This window comes from Sorex fumeus, unplaced genomic scaffold (genome assembly GCF_029834395.1).
Source record: "Sorex fumeus unplaced genomic scaffold, SorFum_2.1 ptg000051l, whole genome shotgun sequence".
In the NCBI taxonomy this organism is placed as follows: Eukaryota; Metazoa; Chordata; class Mammalia; order Eulipotyphla; family Soricidae; genus Sorex; species Sorex fumeus.
The window spans coordinates 36,959,120-36,979,700 of record NW_026606108.1 but is presented as its reverse complement, the minus strand read 5'-3'; the positions used below and the strand labels follow the sequence as shown (position 1 = coordinate 36,979,700).

The following is a 20,581-nucleotide window of genomic DNA, read 5'->3' as shown; positions in this document are numbered from 1 at the left end:
AACCAGTCGGTATTTCCACCAGCAGTGAAGGAGTGTCCCTTTCTCGCCACATCTATGCCAACACTGGTTGCTTTTGTTCTTTTGGATGTGGGCCAGTCTCTGTGGTGTGAGTTGATATCTCATTGTTGTTTTGATCTGCATCTCCCTGATGATTAATGATTTAGAGCATTTTCTCATGTGCCTTTTAGCTATTCGGATTTCTTCTTTGAGAAAGTTTCTGTTCATTTCATCGCCCCATTTTTTGATAAGGTTGGAATTTTTCTTCTTGTGGAGTTTAACCAGTACTTTGTATATCCTTGATATCAACCCCTTGTTGGATGTGTATTGGGCGAATATCCTTTCCCATTCTGTAGACTGTCTTTGTATTTTGATCACTGTTTCTTTTGAGATGCAGAAGCTTCTTAGTTTAGGATAGTCCCATTTGTCTATCTCGTTTTTCATTTGCTTGACCAGTTGTGTGACATCGTTAGCTTCAAGGTCATGGAAGGTTTTGCCAACCTTGTCTTCAAAATACCTTATGGATTCCGGTCTGATGTTGAGGTCTTTAATCCATTTTGATCTTACTTTTGTACATGGTGTTAGGCAGAGATCTGAGTCCATTTTTTTTGCATGTGGTCATCCAGTTTTGCCAGAACAATTTGTTAAATAGGCTTTTCTTGCTCCACTTCACATTTCTTGCTCCCTTGTCAAAGATTAGATGATCATATGTTTGGGGGGAAATGTCAGTATATTAAACCCTGTTCCATTTGTCTGCAGCTCTGCCTGACAAAGCAATTTTGAGAGATGACTCCAGACCTCACACTAGGCTGAATCTTATATCTCAGGCACCCAGAGTTAGGGTGGGTGCACGAACCACCTACCCAAACAGAGCCCCGGTGAAAACCTCTAGAACCCAATTGCCACCATGCTCAAGACCTTTCTCCACAGGCTCAGACAAGCCTAACACATGAGTAAATCTGTTGAAAAACTCAGGTATGCGTGTTTTGTGACTGAAAATCTCTAGGCTCTCATAGAGTTAGGGATGGCAACCTCCTCCCCATCTCTCTGTTGTTCTGGGACCCTGACAGTCATGCCCACAAACTGCCTCCCATACTCAATACCACTGATGTACCAGGAGTAGCACATCACATTGAATGGGATGTAAAGTAGAAGGAGGTCAATCTCGATTAAAATAATATTAGCACACTTGGCTCAATCTATACAACATGTTAGTGATCTCTCATACAAGGGCTTATACATCAATCTTCACACACCTTCTAAGGAAACTTTTGGGGATCATTTTTAGTGAATTCATAACAAGCAATGCAAAATAAATCATTTAGGACTGATACTGGGGCAGGCTTGGGTGGTTTTGGGGAAAATTTGAAATAATGGTGGTGGAAAGGTGCAATGATGGTGGGATTGGGTGTTGGAATGTTGAGTATAATAAATTACTGTGAACAACAACAACAAAAAACCATTTCACTTATCTAAGAGCCCAAAAACTCTATTCAAAGCATTTTGCACCCTATGTTCACTACATCACTCTTCATAATAGCCAAGATCTGGAAACAACCCAAGTGTTCAAGAACAGAAGACTGGGTAAAAATATGGTACATACTCATAGTTGAATACTACTCAGATATAAGAAAAGATGGAACCATGCAATTTTCTACTAGGTTGATGAACCTGGAGAGTATCATGCTATGTGAAATTAGTCAGAAGGAGAGGGATAAACATGGAATGATCTCTCTCATGTGTGGGATATAAGGAAACATAATAGAAGAATAACATGTTCTAAGGCAACAGAAACTGAGAGCTGGTCTTCAGTAGGAAACTTACCATGGGTGAGTGGAAGGACACTGGGACAATGGTGGTGGGAAGTGGACACTGGTGGAGTGAGTGTGTGGTACTGGAATGATTTAAGTAAGGAACCATTAACAGTATTGTGAACCATAGTGCCTAAAATAAAATAAAATAAAAAAACCCGAACAGAACAAATAGCTGTTGAATTAAATGGTACGGTGCTTAGTCTCCCCCACATTCCTTCCCCACCACTAAGGAGATGGGAGGTAGAGGCTAAGGGTCTCCCACAAAGTACCACACAGAGATGAGCTGGGAACTGACTTCCACCAGAAGAAAGCACTTTGTGCTGGGAAATCCTAACCCAATGCATTTCCTTCCCTGCTGGGTCTGTGGTTAAGAGAACTGGCTGACAGATGCCAGTGGTGGGTGGCAAATACATGGACATATGGCAGTTGGATGAATGGTTTATCAACATGTAATCCTCTCTTTCTCCTCCCACTCCCTTCCTGTTCACAGCATCAAGCCGAGCTCCCAGCCCCCGATACAGACTGGGGATGATGAGAAGAACCAGAGGACGATCACTGTCAACTCTGCCCACATGGGGAAGGCGTTCAAGGTTATGAATGAATTGCGGAGGTACTTTTCCTATTTTCCCTGTGCCCTTTTGGAAGAAATTTGTTGTTGGATGAATGTCATTAGAGGCTGAGAACAGAAGTCAGAACTCCACAAGTTATTGAATTCAGTTGTTCCCTCTTTCTACTCTCAGACACTCAGCTTTCTCTTCTTTCTAATTTTGATTTTGGTCTGTGTTTGATGGTACTCAGGGTTTACTTCTGGATCTTTGTTCAGTGATGGTTCTTGGTGCTGTTCAGGGGACCATATGTGGTGTGAGGGTTCAATGTTGGGTCCACTACATGCAAAGCAAGTGCCTTCCCCAATGTACTATCTTTCTGGCCCCTTGACTTCCCCTCTTCATTCATTCATTCATTCATTCATTCATATTTTGTTTCTTGGGGGCCACAACCAGTGATGTTCAGGGGTTATTCCTGGCTCTGCACTCAGGAATCACTCCTGACAGGCTTGGGGCAGTGGAGGGTCAATAGGTACTGCTGAGATCAAATCTGGGTGGGCTGCCAAGTGCCTTACCTACTGTCTTTTTCTTTGGCCTGACTTTGCCTTTTAAATAGAAACAGGAAATACATAGACTTTTATAAAACTCTCTTCATTATTATTATTATTATTATTATTTTGCTTTTTTGGGTCAGCATGCCTAGGTGTTACTCCTGGCCCTGTGCTCAGAAATTACTCCTGGAAGTGCTTGAGGGGCCATATGGGATGACAGAGATTGAACCCGTGTTGGCTGCGTGCAAGGCAAATGTACTATCCACTGTACTATTGCTTCGGCTTCCCGTTATTATCTTTTAACATCTATTATTTTAGTTCTTAGTCATAGGGGGAAAATCCTTTATGGTTACAGCATTTCTCTTCACATACTTGATTATTTTCTCAACTAGCTGCTTTTTTTTTCTCAGCTAGCTGCTTGCAAACCAGTCATAGAATGATTGTAATACCCACACATAATTGCAGATTAATGGTTGGAGGCCTTGCATTTTCTTTGGCTTCTTATTCCTTGGTCTGAACTTAGCATGTCAAGACAGCTGCATGACTAGAACACCAAACTTCTTAACTACAGTTTTAGTCTGCAGAGATAGAAATGAAATGCAGACATATTCATCCTCCCTGAACTAATGATGGTCTTGTGAAGGCTACTGGTAAGGCTAGTATGCATGTCTGGTGAGCTTGCAAGACAAGTCAGGACACTGTACAATCTTACTGTACAAAGGCTGTTTTTACAATAGCTTCTTTACCAAAGCACTCAGGTGTTTCCTAGCCTATGCCATATTTTTCTGTTTCTTGTCATTCTGTTGTGAGTTGTAGTTGTTTTTGCTCTCATGAGATTTCTGACATTAGGGGCAAGTTCTGAACCATTTTGATCTTTAACTCCTGATAAATCATAAATTCTTTGAGTCTGTCAGCCAAAGATGGGCAGGAGGCACTGGTTAGGTACTGGGATAGATTTCTGGGCATACAAAATTAAACATGTAAATAGATCAAGGAAAGTTATCTTTTTTACTACAAATAGATTTTATGATGGAGGATCATAAAAGGTGCCTGCCAGGTAGCAGGTCTGCATAAGTGTTTTTAAAAGGAATTATGGAAGAGCTGGAGAGAGAGTCCAGAGGGTTGAAACTATGCAGGAGGGGGTGATTTCCTGGCATCAGATGGTCTCTGAAGCCCTGCCAGGAGTAGCTCCCAGGCACCAAGCTGGGAGTAGTCCATGAGCACCACTGTCTGTCATCCAAAAAAACTCTGCCCCTCACCCAAAAAAGGAAAGCAAGTACATCACCGTATAGCTCGAGAGAGCACTTCCTACAAGGGTGAAGTCAGAGCTGAACTTTGAAGGACAAGAAAGTGTTGGAGATGGGCGTCCAAGACTTAGCACAGGGATAGCAAGACACTTATGTCACACCCGGCCGACCCCAGTTTAATTCTTGACACCACCAGGACACCATCTGTGGTCTCTGAGCACAGAGCCAGGAGTATCCCTTGAGCACCCATGAGTATTTTAAATGTGACCCCCAAACAAAAATAAACGTAAAGAATAGTGGTGAGGTTAGGAGAGAAATCTTCCAGCCAGAGAAAATGGCATGAACAAAAATATATATTGGTGAAGAAAGACCTTTTGGCTGGGGATTTAATTTTAGTTTTGTTTTGGGGCCATGCCCTGTGGTTCTCAGAGGTTTACCCAGATTGTGATATGGGTTATTCCTAGCCGTGCTCAGGAAAACATGGGATGGGTGGATGGGATTGACCCAGGCCTCTTGCAGCAAAGCTTGTGCATAGCCCATTGAGCAATCTCTCAAGCACCCCAGTTGAACTACTCTAAAAAAACTTATGTCTCATTCTATGTTTGTTTCCTTAGTACTGCTTTCAGCTAAGCCTAGTCTTTGGCATTAAAAACCAAGTCTAGTGCTGGGGGAGAAGGCAGTTGGGTTAGAGAATGTACCACTATGACAAAGATAGTTGGAAATGATCACTCTGTATAAGAACTGGGTGCTAAAAATAGGTAAAGGAGAAAACATGATAACCTCTCAGTATCTGTATTGCAAACTATAATGTGTAAAATGGGGAGGGAGGGAATGCATACACATAAATATATATAGAAAGAGGGAGAGAGAGACAGACTAGGAGAAGGGAAATTGGGGACATTGGTGGTGGGAAATGTACACTGATGAAGGGATGGGTGTTAGAACACCATATGACTTAAACCCGACCATGAACAACTTTATAACTCTGTATCTCAAGTAATTCAATTAAAGAACAAATAAACGAGAAAAAAACAAGTCAATTTAAATGTATTTTGCCCACTACATGTCAGATTTTATTGGATTTTCCACTAGATTTCTTGGAATCTGTATCCACAGCTATCTTAGGTGGTGGACACTGTTGATGTTTATGGTTCTCTTGTCACTAAATAATTGTGTTGTGTTCTCTAGAATCAGCAGTTGGTCATTTAGTTCCCTTAAAATGACTTGTATCATATGAGTGTGACCTACTGATTCAAGACTCCAGATTTCCAAATAAACAATTTTACTTAACATCTCAAGGAATTAGAAAAAGAAAAGCAAACCATAAGCAAAGTTAGCAGAAAGCAAAACAAAACAAATACTAGAATAGAGGTAAATGAGATAGACTAAAAAGATAATAGGGAAAAAAAAGGAAACGAAACTAAGAATGTTTCCTATAAAGATAAAATTGACAGAATTCTAGGTAAAATAATGAAGAGAAACAACAGAAAATTATAAATGAAATACATTAAAACTGATAGCATGAAAAGAGAAAGCATCATATGAGGCTACTGTTAAGAGTTATATGCCAACAAATAGAAGAAATGGATACATTTCTTGAAATTTATAACTTAACCAAGACTGAATTATGAAAAGCAGAAAGTTTGAACATATCAGTAATGGTTAATGAGATTGAAGCAGTAAAAAATTCTCTCAACAAAGAAAAGCCCAGCACCAGAAAACTTGACTGATTCTACCAAGTACATTAAGAAGAATTCATACCAACCTTCCTTGCATGCAACCAAGCCAGCCATGTGGCTCAGGGGACCATATGGGATGTTAAGGATCAAACTTGTATTTGTTGGGTGCAAGGCAAGAGCTCTACTTACCCTACCATCTCTCCAGTCCCAGTCTACATAAGTTATTCTTAATTCCAGTTGTTGTCAAGAGAATATATAGAGTTGGTTTCTTCCAGGAAGAGGTTGGTTCATGTTAGGCTTCAGGCCAATTTGTCTTAGCTTTTCCTAACTCCAGAGAGTCCTTGTAAGTTTTAGGGTGAGATTGCTTCTCAGCCTTTTGGCTAAGATCAAGTGTAAGTTTCAGGGTGAGAAAAAAAAGAGAAGGTACAGAGTGGCAACATGCTTTGCCCCACTGTTATTAAATGATATGTGACTACAGATGTCTATCAAATCATCACATTGTATATCTTAAACTCTCACAACATTATATTTTTACTATATCTCAATAAAGTTGAAGGAAAAAATACTCCAAGTCTCTCACCAGACCTTATTTTTCCAGGTATAGCAAACCTGGAAAAATAGGTCACCTATATAGATGTGTACAAAGTGTACCTCCAAAACTTAGTAACAATAATTTGTGTATTAGTGTTTTCTAGAGAAATAGAAACAATTAGTCTCTTAAATGGGCTGGAGCGATAGCACAGCGGGTAGGGCGTTTACCTTGCATGTGGCCGACCCGGGTTCAATTCTTCTGCCACTCTCTTGGAGAGCCCGGCAAGCTACCGAGAGTAACTTGCCCGCATGGCAAAGCCTGGTAAGCTATCCATGAAGTATTTGATATGCCAACAAGTCTCACAATTTGTTGTGAGATGTTACTGGTAACCGCTTGAGCAAATCAATGAACAACGGAGGACAGTTCTACAGTGCTATACATATATGTATATATGATATGTATATGTATAATTGTTCATATATATAAACAGGTCATTGTTCATATATATGTTTATATATGTATAACTGTTCTTGTATATACAGTATATGTATATGTATATATATGTATATTTATGTACATTTGTACATATATATGTATAGTAGATTTATTTTAGGAATTGGCTCATGTGGTTATGGAGGCTGAGAATTCCCACAATCTGCTTTCAGCAAGCTGGAGAACCAAGAAAGCTGGTGATGTATTTCAGTCTGAATCCCAAGACTTGATAAATGAGGATTTCCTGGGGGTCCAAGGATTGGAGAGCAAGGAAAAATATTGTATGTAGGTGTGGGAGGAGGGAGTGAAGCTCAAGAAGAGAGAGTGAATTGACCTTTTCTCCCTCTTTTGGGTCTATTCAAGCCCTTGGTTCATTGGATAACCCCCACACATATTGATAAAAACTTCCTTCTCTTGGTTCACAAATTCACATGCTGATCTCTTCTGGAAAAAATTTTAAGACACACCCAGAAACAATGTTTTGCCAACTATCTGGTCCAGTTAAATTGACACACAAAATTAATTATCTTGTTGTTTGGTCCTCCTTGCCTTTTTTCCCCAGATGGACCAGACTCCCTGTATTTTCATTAGCTGGGAGAATTTTAGTTCACATTTTCTTTTTCTTTTAAATTTTTAAAATAATTTTTTGGCAAAGGGATGTACTTTATTTTAGAACATTTGGAAAATACAAATGATTTAAAAAGCTGTTCATAGTTGTCATCCACAGTGCCATTATTACAAATGTGGAGAATATCTTCGTAAAAAAACCAGTTTTCCACAGTACCCAAAAGAAGAGAGAGAGAACAAGGGGGAATGCCCTGCCACAGAGGTGGGACGGGGGGGGGGGTGTGTGGGGAGTGGGAGGAATTCTGGGAACCGTGGTGGTGGAGGATGGGCACTGGTGGAGGGATGGGTACTTGATCATTGTATAACTGAAACCCGAGCACAAAAGTTTATAAGTCTATAACTGTACCTCATGGTGGTTCACTAATAAAAAAAAACAGTTTTCTTTTAATACTACACTGAGCAATTTTTCCTATTTACTAACTTGTCTACATTATTCTAGGTAAAGGTAAAGGCCCTCCCGTTGTTCGTCGATTTGCTTGAGCGGGCCCAGTAACGTCTCCATTGGAGACTTTGTTGTTACTGTGTCTGGCATATCGAATACGTCACGGGGAGCTTGCCAGGCTCTGCTGTGTGGGCGAGATACTCTCGGTAGCTTGCCGGGCTCTCCGAGAGGGGCGGAGGAATCGAACTCGGGTCGGCCATGTTGGCTGCGTGCAAGGCAAACGCCCTACCGCTGTGCTATCGCTCCAGAATGATTTTTTTCCTTTGTTTTTTTTGCTTTGGGGCCATACCTGGAAATACTCAGGGCTTACTTCTGGCTCTAAACTTAGGGTTCCCTCATGGGGGTGCTCAGAGAACCATATGGAATCCTGGGTTTTGAACTTGGATCGACTGCATGCATGGTAAGTACCTTACCTGCTGTACTGTGTCTATGACCCCAGTTGACATGTTTATTTTCCCAACGGTTTCCTGCTGCTGGCTATGTGGGTTTTTCAGTTCCTCAGATAACCCACACCTGCAGTGGTTGTCAGTAGCAGTGTAGCAGAGTGGTAGACCGGTAGTCGGCAACCAGGAGCCTGTTTTCAGATCTTGACCCCCATGTATCCTACTTGTGTGATTCTGGATAAATTTACAAGTCTCCCTAACCTCAATTTTGTCAGTCATAAAATGAGACTAATAATAGTTCTAGGATTGGTGGCTCATTTAGAGTATTACTTCTAAAAGTGCCAGGACAGATATTGCTGTTGTTTAAAAGTTGTGTACATTTACTCTTTTGTTCTGTAAAATTAGTTCCTAGAAGTATAATTGCTGATTTCAACAGTATGCAGCCTACTGACAATATTTTCTATTCCTTGTATGTTGGGCTGGAGCGATAGCACAGCGGGTAGGGTGCTTGCCTTGCCCACAGCTGACCAGGGCCGACCCTGGTTCAATTCCTCCGCCCTTCTCGGAGAGCCCAACAAGCTACCAAAAGTATCTCACCTGCACGGCAAAGCCTGGCAAGCTACCTGTGACGTATCCAATATGCCAAAAACAGTAACAACAAGTCTCACAATTTGTTGTGAGACGTTACTGGTGCCTGCTTGAGCAAAATCGATGAACAACGGGAGGACAGTGACAGTGACAGTATCTTGTTAGGGCTCCTTGCATATAGTGAATGTTTTTTAAGTTGTAGCTGTTAGGATGATGATGATGATGATGATGATGATGATGATGATGATGATGATGATGCAGTATGAAGAATTATTCTTGGGCATGTTTTTTGTTTATTTTTGGCCATAACTGACTGTTCTTGGGTCTTATTTTGGGCTCTGTGCTCAGGGATCACATCTGGCAGTACTCCAGGGACATATGGGGTGCTGGGGATTGAACCCAGGTTGATGCAGGCATGGCAACCACACCACCTGCTATACAATGTTTTCAGTCCTGTGCTCAGGTGCAGTAATAAAAGAAGATTAGAGAATTAGAATGTTGTCCTCAAGAAAGCTTGCATTGGAGGAGTTGTGTTGAAAGACTACATCAAATTCTAAGGTATATGAATGAAATGTTTTTTTTTCTTCCCCTGCTTTTCTTTTTTTAATTTAATTTAATTTTATTTTATTTTGCTTGAGCGGGCCCAGTAACGTCTCTATTGGAGACTTTGTTGTTACTGTGTTTGGCATATCGAATACTCTCGGTAGCTTGCCAGGCTCTCCGAGAGGGGCGGAGGAATCGAACTCGGGTCGGCCATGTTGGCCGCTTGTAAGGCGAACGCCCTACCGCTTATAATTTTATTTATTGAATCACCGTGAGAGCAGTTACAAAGCTTTCGGGTCTAAGTCTCGGTCATACAATGAAACACCCATACCTTCACCAGTGCCCATTCTCCACTACCAAAAACCCCAGTATACCCCATCCCACACCCTCCCCCTACCTGTGGGGCAGATGATTTCCACATTACTCTCTCTCTACTTTTATCACATTCAATATTTTGACACCAAACCCACTATTATTATTTGAGATTTTACCCCAATACTCAGATCTGCTGAAAAGGCAACAGTAGACAATTTGTGTTCTATTTCTGGTTATGAATAACATGATGTCGCGTGGCTGCAGTAGGGCCACGTGATTTTGAAATTCCAAAATTTTTTTTTTTTAACACCATGAGGTACAGTTGTAGATTTACAATTTTTTGTGCTTGGGTTTAGATTATACAATGATCAAATACCCATCCCTCCACCAGTGCCCATTTTCCACCACCATGGATAATATCCCTCCCACCCCCATCCCTCCCATCCCACCCTGCCTCTGTGGCAGGGCGATCCCTTGTGTTCTCTCCTTTTGGGTGTTGTGGTCTGCAAAAGAGGCTTTGAGTGGCAAACATGTTGAGTCCATAGTCTACTTTCAACATGCATCTTCCCTCCTGGGAGGATCCTCCAAACATCCTTTATTTGGTGCTCCCTTCTCTATCTGAGCTGCCCTTTCCCCTAGAATGCCTGGTTGACCTCTGAGCTATGGAGTAATCCTCCTGGTGCTGATCTCAGCTATTCTTGGGTAAAGTAAAAGTAAGTAAAGGCCCTCCCGTTGATCATCGATTTGCTCGAGCGGGCCCAGTAACGTCTCCATTGGAGACTTTGTTGTTACTGTGTCTGGCATATCGAGTACTCTCAGTAGCTTGCCCGGCTCTCCGAGAGGGGCGGAGGAATCGAACTCAGGTCGACCATGTTGGCTGCGTGCAAGGCAAACGCCCTACCCGCTGTGCTATCTTAATCTCATATTTTGTTACTTTATATTCCCCAGATGAATGCAATCTTTTTATGTCTATCCCTCTCTTTCTGACTCATTTCGCTTAGCATGATACTGAATGAAATGTTTTTAAAAACGAGAGTGAAACGAGTGAGACTGGATGAAAGGGGGCCTGAGTTTATTGATTGGGGTAAGTGTAAAGGAGTTGGTTAGAGACATATTTTGCCTGGCTTAAGCATCTTGACATTCATGGATTAAGATAATGAAATGTTACATGATAGTCCAAGGATCTGGGGTTATTTCTTGCATTGTTTTCACATTCCCCTCCCTCAATTTAAGCTATTTTAATTCAAGCACTCTGTTCTTTGCAATTTATGAATCACACAATTCACGAGTTTCCTATTCTTTTTACTTCTATGGTAGGAAGGGCTGTTGGCATGGTAACCAGCCAGCTTTCTCCTCTTGCACTTCAGTGCTATGCTCTGGCCAGACAATAGCTGCTCTCAGAAGCAGACTTCTGACTTACCACCCAGTCGGTAGTGGAGATGAACTCCTTTCTGGAATAGCACCCTTTGATTCAGCCTGCAGAGGAGAAACAATTTTTTTATACCTCTTTTTGTTATTGTTGTTCACTTTTTGGGTCACTCCCATAAGTGCTCTGGGCTTACTCCTGGCTCTGCCCACAGCTATCACTCCTGGAGGCACCTGGGATACCATATGGGGTGCCAGGGATCAAATCCAGGTTGGCTGCATGCAAGGTAAGTACAGCTCTACTTATTGTACTGTTTCTGGCCTACTAAGTCATTTTGACAGTTTTAACCTCTTAAACACCATTATAAACAGTTTACTGTTCTCATTTTCTTTGGTGGTTAATTTGTTTGATTTGCCACTGTCCATTAATTACCAGTAATAAGCATCTTAGTACATTGCTGTGTTTTGATATTTTCAGAGTTGTTTCAATATTTTCAGAGTTGTCTAACAAGCCAATCAATTTTAGAACATTTTGATACTTTCAAATCCTGTGTGCTTTACTAGAAAAAAAGTACCCTTTTTTTTCTGACGGTTCTTTTGAGTCCCCACCTGCTCAGCCTTCAGCAATAAATAATATAGTTTATGTTTCTAGATGTGCCTATTTTCGATTCACACAGTCTATGGTCTTTTATGTCTGACTTCTTTCACTTAATAATATTTTCAGGGTTTATCCACACTGTAGTATGTCTCAGTTTTTTTTATTCCTTTCTATTGCTATATAATATTTCATTGTGTAAATACATACCATACCATATTTAGCTTTTGGCTGTTATGAACAATGTTGCTATGATCACTTATGTACAGATTTTTGTTTGGACATATGTTTTCATGAATTTGCTGAGTCTTATGTTACTGTTTTTTTTTAAAACCATACAAGGAGCTGTCAGACAGTTACCTAAAACAGCTGTACCATTTTGCATCTTATTTAATATAATATATATAGAATATATAATTCATAGTATAAATTTAAAGATATGTTCAGCCTCACTAGGCAACAGAGAAACATAAATGAAAACCACAATGAGCGCACCCCCAAGCTTTTATAAACCTTGTTAAAAATCAGTTGTCTCACCCAAAAGGAGAGAGAAAACAAAAGGAAATGCCCTGCCACAGAGGCAGGGTGGGCTGGGGGGGATGGGGGTGGGAGGGATACTGGGATCCATGGTGGTGGAAAATGGGCATGGTAGAGGGATGGGTATTTGATCATTGTATAATTGAAACCCAAGCATAAAAATTTGTAAGTCTACAACTGTACCTCATGGTGTTTCACTAATAAAAATTAAAAAAATATCAGTTGACTATGTAAGGGCTATGACTCAGTGGGAAGGAATTCCTTAAAAGTGTGCGACCCTAGGTTTGATCCCAAGCATGGCAAAAAGAAAATATCAGCTGTAAAGATGAGGGTTTTATTTTCAGTCTCTTAGTTCTGTTCTGTTGTTCTGTACTATACTGTTTTGGACTTGGTAGTAAGTTTTAGATTTGGTAAATGTGAGTCCTCCAATTCTGTTCATTTATAAGATTGATTTCACACAAGAATGGCTTGTTTATTGCAAAGTACTTAAATATAGCACTTCATTTTTGGGGAAGGTGTCTCCCAAGCAGCGTTCAGGGGACCCAAGAGCACTTCTGGTAATATCTGGCCAGTCTCACTGTTCAGACCTGAAGGCTAAGGACAGTGCCACTCACCCATCAGGGCCTCTTCAGTCCTTGAGGATCACCAAGATAGTAGCTGACTGTGCCAAGGGATCAGGCAGTACCAGGTATTGAACTCAGGACCTCTAAATGAAAAGCATGTGTTCCAGTCCTTTGAGTGTTTCCCTTGGACCCTGGTTATGCTTATTTTGAACATAATTGAATATAAATATAAACTATTTTCTCAGTCTCTCTGTAGTTAAGTTAAAATGAAGGCACCTGTTTTAAAACTAAATTTGCAGACATGAAGAGTAGTTTCAACCATTCTAGGTTTTTTTGGTGTTTCCACACAAAATATGACTATGTGTATAGAAGTTTTCTAGAATTTTATAATATGAAAATTAATGGAAAAGTTATATATGTGTATCTATATACATTTCATATATATTTGATATATATGTTTTATATATATTTATATATACTATATGTATTTTGGGTAGGGTGTTTGCATGCGGCTGACCCGGGTTCGATTCCTCCATCCCTCTTGGAGAGCCCAGCAAGCTACTGAAAATATCTCACCTGCACGGCAGAGCCTGGCAAGCTACCTGTGGTGTATTCAATATGCCAGAAATAGTAACAACAAGTCTCACTAAGGAGACGTTACTGGTGCCTGCTTGAGCACATTGATGAACAATGGGAGGACAGTGCTACAGTGCATATATATTTTAACCTATCAGTCATCTATTTGCATTTCCAAACCTTCTAGCTTAATGCCCACTTTCTCATTGCATGTGTATGCATCCTAAGATAATATTTTCATTTTTTAAATTAATTTGATCACTATGAGATACACAGTTGCAAAGTTGCTCATGATTGAGTTTCAGTCATACAATGCCCAAGGAAATTTTAAATTCTATTGATTATATTTTGCTGTGATTTCTTTCCCTCCTTTCTTTATTATCTCTGATTTTTAAAAATTCACTTGATCACTTGACATCCCGTTACTCATCAATTTGCTTGAGCGAGCGCCAGTAACATCTCCATTTGTCCCTGTCAAGTGCTAGTGTAGCCCAATGGTATCTGCTTGCTCCATGAACATGAAGAGCCTCAAACTGTTCATTCAGGGTCTTGAAGAAGTCTGATCATCTCGTAGGTGGGTGGCCACGCGATCTTTTGACATTCTGTGGAATCCAGTCGGTAATGGCTCTAGTACAGCAGTCATCTCCAAATCGCATTACCTGATTTTCGATGCCTTGGCACCTTGTTTATATAAGTTAAAAATTATATAAGCATTATTTTAAGAAACTGATTTATAAAGCTGTGATTTAGAAACTGTGATTTAGAAAGGTGTTCATAATAAAATTGTTTTATTTATTTATTTTTTTGCTGTGCTCAGGGGTTACGCATAGTTCTGCACTCAGGAATCGCTCAGGAATCACTCCTGGCAGGCTCAAGGGAACATATGAGATACCTGGGATTGAATGTAGATTGGTCTGGTGCAAGGCAGGTGACTTACCTGCTATACTATTATCTGACCCTAGGGTTGCTTTATTTTTAAGTAATTTGGAAGAGGATTGTTCACAGAGGACTGTATGGTTCCAGGGATTGAGCCCAGGGCTCCCACAGGCAAAACATGTGCTCCAGCCTGTGAGTCATCACCCTGACCCTCTGTATGAGTATTAAATTAAGAAAAGTTTAATATTTCAGAAAAATTTGGGAGGGTATTGTTATCTTACCAGTATTAAATTTTCTAATCCATGAACACAGACTTTCCATTTATTTAGGTTTTCTTTAACTTCTTTTGGTGTTTATAGAGTTTAGGTTTTATGCTGCTCTTGTCCAGTTTTTCCCAAGTATTTTATTTTGGCTTTTGGGCCATATCTAATAGTGCTCAGGGGTTACTCCTGGATCTGTGCTCAGGAGTGATTCACGACCATATGTGATGTTGTGCTGGGGATCAAACTAAGCTTGATGTTTTTTTATACCAAATACAAAATACATTATTTCAGTTCTGCTTTGGGGTAGGGAATGGGGTTCAGGATGAAAATATCTGAAATATGGGGGTGGTAAGGTATAATAGTGGTGAGGTTTGTGTTCAAATATTAAATGTAATCAAAATATTGTGAACGATTTTATAAAATAAAGAATTTTTAAAAAACTAGCCAAAATGAAATACTGCAAAGGCTTCACTAAATAGAAAAACAAAAAACAAAACAACAACAACAAAAAACTAGGGCTTGATGTATGCAAGTCAAATTGCCCCATTTTCTGTATTCTTCTCTGGCCTCTGAAGTATTTTATTTTCTGAAAGCATTGTGAATATTACCTTCATATTATGATTATTTATCATAAATATATATAGAAGTACAGTTTGTTTTTGTATATCAATCTTGTATTCAGTGACCTTTTTGAACTCACTTATTCAAATAAATTTTTAGTGAATTTATTAATTGGATTTTTTCTATCTAACTGCATGTCATTTGTATATAGGGATAATTTTGGTCCTTTCTTTCAGTGTGTATTCTCTAGACATCGTTTTCTTGCCCTGTTGTCCTGCCTAATATTATCAGTGGTATTTGATAGTTGATCATTTCTCTTTCCCCTCAAGATTTTCTTCATTTGATTTCTTTTCCTTTTTCTGTGGGGAGAGTTGGGGCTATAGCTGATGATACTAAGGTGATATTCCTGGCTCTGTGCCCAGGTGCGAACCACGGTAGTACACAGGGAAACCATGTGTCATGCTGGAATTCAAACCAGGATTGACTGCATGCAAGCCACATCTTTTACTTCTGTACAATCTCTTTGGCCTGAGGTTTTTTCCAGGTATGGTTTTGGGCTATACCCACTGGTGCTTGGAGTCACCTTTGGTGTTGCTGGGTTACTGTATATGGTGCTGGGAATTGAATTAGGGTTGGCTCCACAGAAGACAAATACCTTACTTCTCTACTCTCTCTAGTCCTTCTCTTGGCTTCTTGGATATATTATTTTGGTTTTCTTATCTCACTGCTGTTTTCTTTTATTCTGGTTCTTCTTCTCCTTAGTCATCCCTACCTCTGAACTCTAGACCCATATATTCACTTGCCTACTTGATAACTCTGCTTAGATGTCCAGTAGGCAACCTCAGAGTGAACATATCTGTATCTTTTGAGGGAGGAGACATTCTTATCAGTGTTCAGGCCTGTCACCACCAGAGTTACACCTGACAATGCTCAGGTGGCTGTTCGTTGCCAGAAATCAAACCAACGGAGTTACATATGCAAGGTTTGTGCTCTGCTATTTACCACTTGAGTTGTATCCCCCAGTTCTTAATTTCTTTTTTTTTTTATGTAGGAGTACTGCTATTTATTCAGCCACTGATTAGCTGATAGAATTTTGCATGAACTCCACCTGACTTTTTTTTCATTTTTTATAATTTTATTTATTGAATCACCGTGAGAGCAGTTACAAAACTTTCGGGTCTAAGTCTCAGTCATACAGTGAAACACTGTACCTTCACCAGTGCCCATTATCCACCCCCAACAACCCTAGTATACCCCCATCCCACACCCTCCCCCTACCTGTGGGGCAGATGATTTCCGCATTACTCTCTCTCTACTTTGATCACATTCAATATTTTGACACCAGACCCACCATTATTATTTGAGATTTTACCCCAACACTCAGATCTGCTGAAAAGGCAACAGTAAACAATGTTTTCTATTGCTGGTTATGAATAACATATGATGTCACGTGGCTGCAGTAGTGGCCGCGCGATTTAGAAATTCCGAAATTTTAATGCTTAAATTTGGAGGGATTTCTGCCAAAACCAAAGGTTCCAAGATTTGCTCCTGGGTCTCTGGGATCATGGCCGTTAAGCAGCTTGATCAGGAGCCAGAAAGGCTGTTTATGGGCGATGACCTCGGCACTCGTTGGGGTGCGGAGGAAAGGACCGGCTCCACCCCCATCCCGTGAGGCCTAAAATGTTTCGTCACTGCAGGCCCAAACCTGACTGTCCAATGGCCTCTGGAGGATGACAGCCACCGAGCTGCCAGGGGAAGCAGGTGGAGGGACATCACCCTTTCCCCCCTGGGGTGGCCCAGAGACAGTAACCTACTGTGTGGTCCGGATGCATTTCTGCCAAAAGCCACTGGGTTTCGAGTTTTGTTTCTGAGTCTCTGGGATCATGGCTGTTAAGCAGCTTGATCAGGAGCCAGAGAGGCCATTTGTGGGCGATGACTTGGGGTCTCATTGGGGTGGGGAAGAAAGGGCTGGCTCCACCCCCATCCCATGAGGCCCAACATGTCTCGTCACTGTGGGCCCAAGCCTGACTGTCCAATGGCCTCTGGAAGATGGTGGCCACTAAGCCACCAAGGGGGAGCAGGCAGAGGGACAGCACCCTTTTCCCCCTGGGGTGGCCCGGCGACAGTAACCTACTGCGGGGTCCAGACACATTTTTGCCAAAAGCCGCAGGTTTCGAGATTTGTTTCTAAGTCTCTGGAATCATGGCCGTTAAGCAGCTTGATCAGGAGCCAGAGAGGCCGTTCATGGGCGATGAGTTGGGGGTCTCGTTGTGGTGGGGAGGACAGGCCCGGCTCCCCCTACCCCATCCCATGAGGCCCAACAAGTTTTGTCACTGTGGGCCCAAACCTGACTGTCCAATGGCCTCTGGAGGATGATGGCCAACGAGCCGCCAAGGGAGAGCAGGCGAAGTGACAAAACCCGTTCTCCCCTGGGGTGGCCCAGCGACAGTAACCTGCTGTGGGTTCCAGACGCATTTCTGCCAAAAGCCACTGGGTTTAGAGATTTGTTTCTGAGTCTCTAGGATCATGGCCGTTAAGCAGCTTGATCAGGAGGCAGGAGGCCATTTGTGGGCAATGACTTGGGGTCTCGTTGGGGTGTGGGGGGGGGGAAAGGACAGGCTCCTCCGCCATCCCATGAGGCCCTGAGTGTCTCGTCACTGCGGCCCAAACCTGACTGTCCAGTGGCCTCTGGAGGTTGGTGGCCACGGGGCCGCCAGGGGGAACAGGCCAAGGCACGAAACCTATTCCCACCTGGGTTGGCCCAGCATTGGTAACCTATTATAGGGACCGGACGCATTTCTGCCAAAAGTCGCTGGGTTTCGAGATTTATTTCTGAGTCTTTGGGATCACGGCCATAAAGCAGTTCAATCAGGAACCAGAAAGGCCATGCCTCCACTTATATAGCTGAGCCGGAGTTCAGCTGAGCTGGTTTGTGGGTATGTTTCTCATATACCTAACTTTTGGCTGTTTACTTTCTTGGTAAACTTTGCCCCAAGTTTTTGGGGTCTGGTCAAAGGCACAGCAGCAATTTTGGGGTATCTGGAAGTCTGAAGGCACCATCAGTCTGGTGATGCACTCGCCTCACAGGTGCAGATTGACCTGCTGGCAACACCATACCCCCACAGTTCTTAATTTCTAACCTTAAGTGAAAAATTCTGTGGGAAAAAAAATAAATAGATTTACATTTAGTGACTTATTGAAATTAGTGCTGTTTATTATTTTTCTTATAATGCACATAAATTCTCTGACATTCAGGGAATGTGAACCCTGACCAGTTTGATTCCAGGGCCCGACGGCTTAATAGCTCTACTGTATTTTTCCATAAATCACAAACTTTGTAGACCTATTCTTTTCTTCTCAAGATTGTTCTTTTTCTCTTTATTTAATTTTGTTGTTGGACCATACCTGGCAGTCCTTCCTCGTAACTTACCCTCGGCTCTGCACTCCTGATGGTTCTCAGGGGACCATATGAGATGCCTGTAATTGAACTCCAGTTAACCATATGAAAGGTAAATGCCCTTCCCACTGTACTCTTGCTTTGGATCTTTGTCTCTTTTTAATTTAATTTTTTTCCATGCAGTGCCTGGGTTCAATTCCAAGGCCTCTCATGTGCAAGACAAGTACTTTATTGCTGGTACACATATCCCTAGTTCAAGATTGTCCTTTGGAGTCATGTTGATAGCTCAGAAAAAGGGATTCAAGAGATCTCTGGTCAACAGGGTGAGAAGTGTGTTTGAACCATGCAGTGCTCAGGAGCTGCCTCTGCTCTGCTCTGCTGAGTGGATCACTGGAGTTCTCACTGATGTGCAACCTGCGTTTCCACCCTAGGGAAAGCTGACCACGAGTAGTTTTTCTTGGCAGCGTTTTCTTGGTCACTTTCCCAGGTAACAGTTCCCCTGGCCAGAGGTTATACTTCCTACTCATCATAACTGCTCTTATTTGTTTGCATAACTGGTTTTTCTATCTTCTTTCTGCCTTCCTTGTCTCTTTCCCATTTGTTCATGAAATGTTGTTCTTGGGTCTTCGTACTCTTTCTCACTCTGACATCTATTAGTTCAGCTACTAGCACTGGCATTTACTCAGCATTTCTGATCTATTTGTGTCAATACTTTCTATATTAAAAATACTAGTTGCCTGGCGTTGGCACGGATGTGGCGAGAAAGGGACCCTCGTTCACTGCTGGTGGGAATGCCGACTGGTTCAGCCCTTTTGGAAAACAGTATGGACGATTCTCAAAAAATTAGAAATTGAGCTCCCATTTGACCCAGCAATACCTCTCCTGGGAATATATCCCAGAGAGGCAAAAAAGTATAGTCGAAGTGACATCTGCATTTGTTTGTACATTGCAGCACCGTTTACAGTAGCCAGAATCTGGAAGAAACCTGAGTGCCCGAGAACAGATGACTGGTTAAAGAAACTTTGGTCCATCTACACAATGGAGTACTACACAGCTGTTAGAAAAGATAAAGTCATGAAATTTACATATAAGTGGTACTACATGAAAAGTATCATGCTAAGCCAAATGAGTCAGAAAGAGGGAGACAGACACAGAAAGATTGCGTTCATCTAGGGAACATAAAGTAACAAAATAGGAAACTAACACCCAAGAATAGCCGAGATAAGTAGCAGGAGGTTCACTCCGTGGCTTGAAGGCCAGCCGCACATGCCACCCTCAGTTCCTATTTTAAGTGTCATCCCATTTTGATACAATGGGCTGCTGTGTTTAGAACTAAAGATTCTGACTTTTGGGACTTTGGTTCCATCTTCCCTTCAGATCTCCAGGGGGTATTTAACACTCCAGCGTTCTCAGACTTTATGGCTCTATTTCCCTGAGAAGTGAATACGATCTAACATTTAAGTTCACAAAATTAATTTAATATATTTGGGTGTCTCCCAAACAGTGCTCCGAGAGCCTGGGGGCTACTCCCTGCTATATTTGGTACATTGGGCTGGGTAGCTAAATGGAAGGGTCCCAGGATGCAGATCTGTGTGGTGCGGGGAACCAGCAGGGCTACCCCAATGGTGCTCAGGGGCTATTCCCAGCTGAGTTGTTCTTGGAGGCCTTCAGGAATAAACCTGATGTTGTTGGGGCAGGGTCTTACAGTGCTCGGGGTCAAAGTAGAATCAAAAGTATGCAAAGCATACACCTCTGATGCCTGTGCTGTCTCGCCAGCCCCTGCACCAAAGTTTGAATAGTTGGCGATGGTTTAATGTTATACCAGAGATGACAAAGATTCAGGCTGTCATTCATCTGTTAGCTGTGGCAGACTTTGTCCATCTCAGCATGCACGTGGAACAAGTCATAACTTAGGTGTGCATCTTAGACCAGTGGAAAATGGGTTTGTTTGTCTTTCTCTACCTCTAGTGCTTAATCTAAAGGAGGGGCTGGTGCTATAATCTAAGGTAGTGACCAGGGCACCACAGAAATAACAGGTATGAATTTTTGCTTTTGGACCATACCTGGTGTTGCTCTGGGGCTATTCCTGACGG

The 20,581-nt window shown here is 41.7% G+C and overlaps 1 protein-coding gene across 2 annotated transcripts in view; it reads left to right on the top strand.

The window, feature by feature from the left end:
• KLHL3 (kelch like family member 3) overlaps positions 1-20,581 on the top strand; it is a 134,608-nt gene that overhangs the window by 26,445 nt on the left and 87,582 nt on the right. For both annotated transcript variants that reach the window (XM_056124384.1, XM_056124382.1), the window contains exon 2: positions 2,302-2,421. In XM_056124384.1, the coding sequence (XP_055980359.1) occupies positions 2,409-2,421 (13 nt within the window). In that variant the 5' untranslated portion in view covers positions 2,302-2,408. The remainder of the gene's footprint in view (positions 1-2,301; positions 2,422-20,581) is intronic.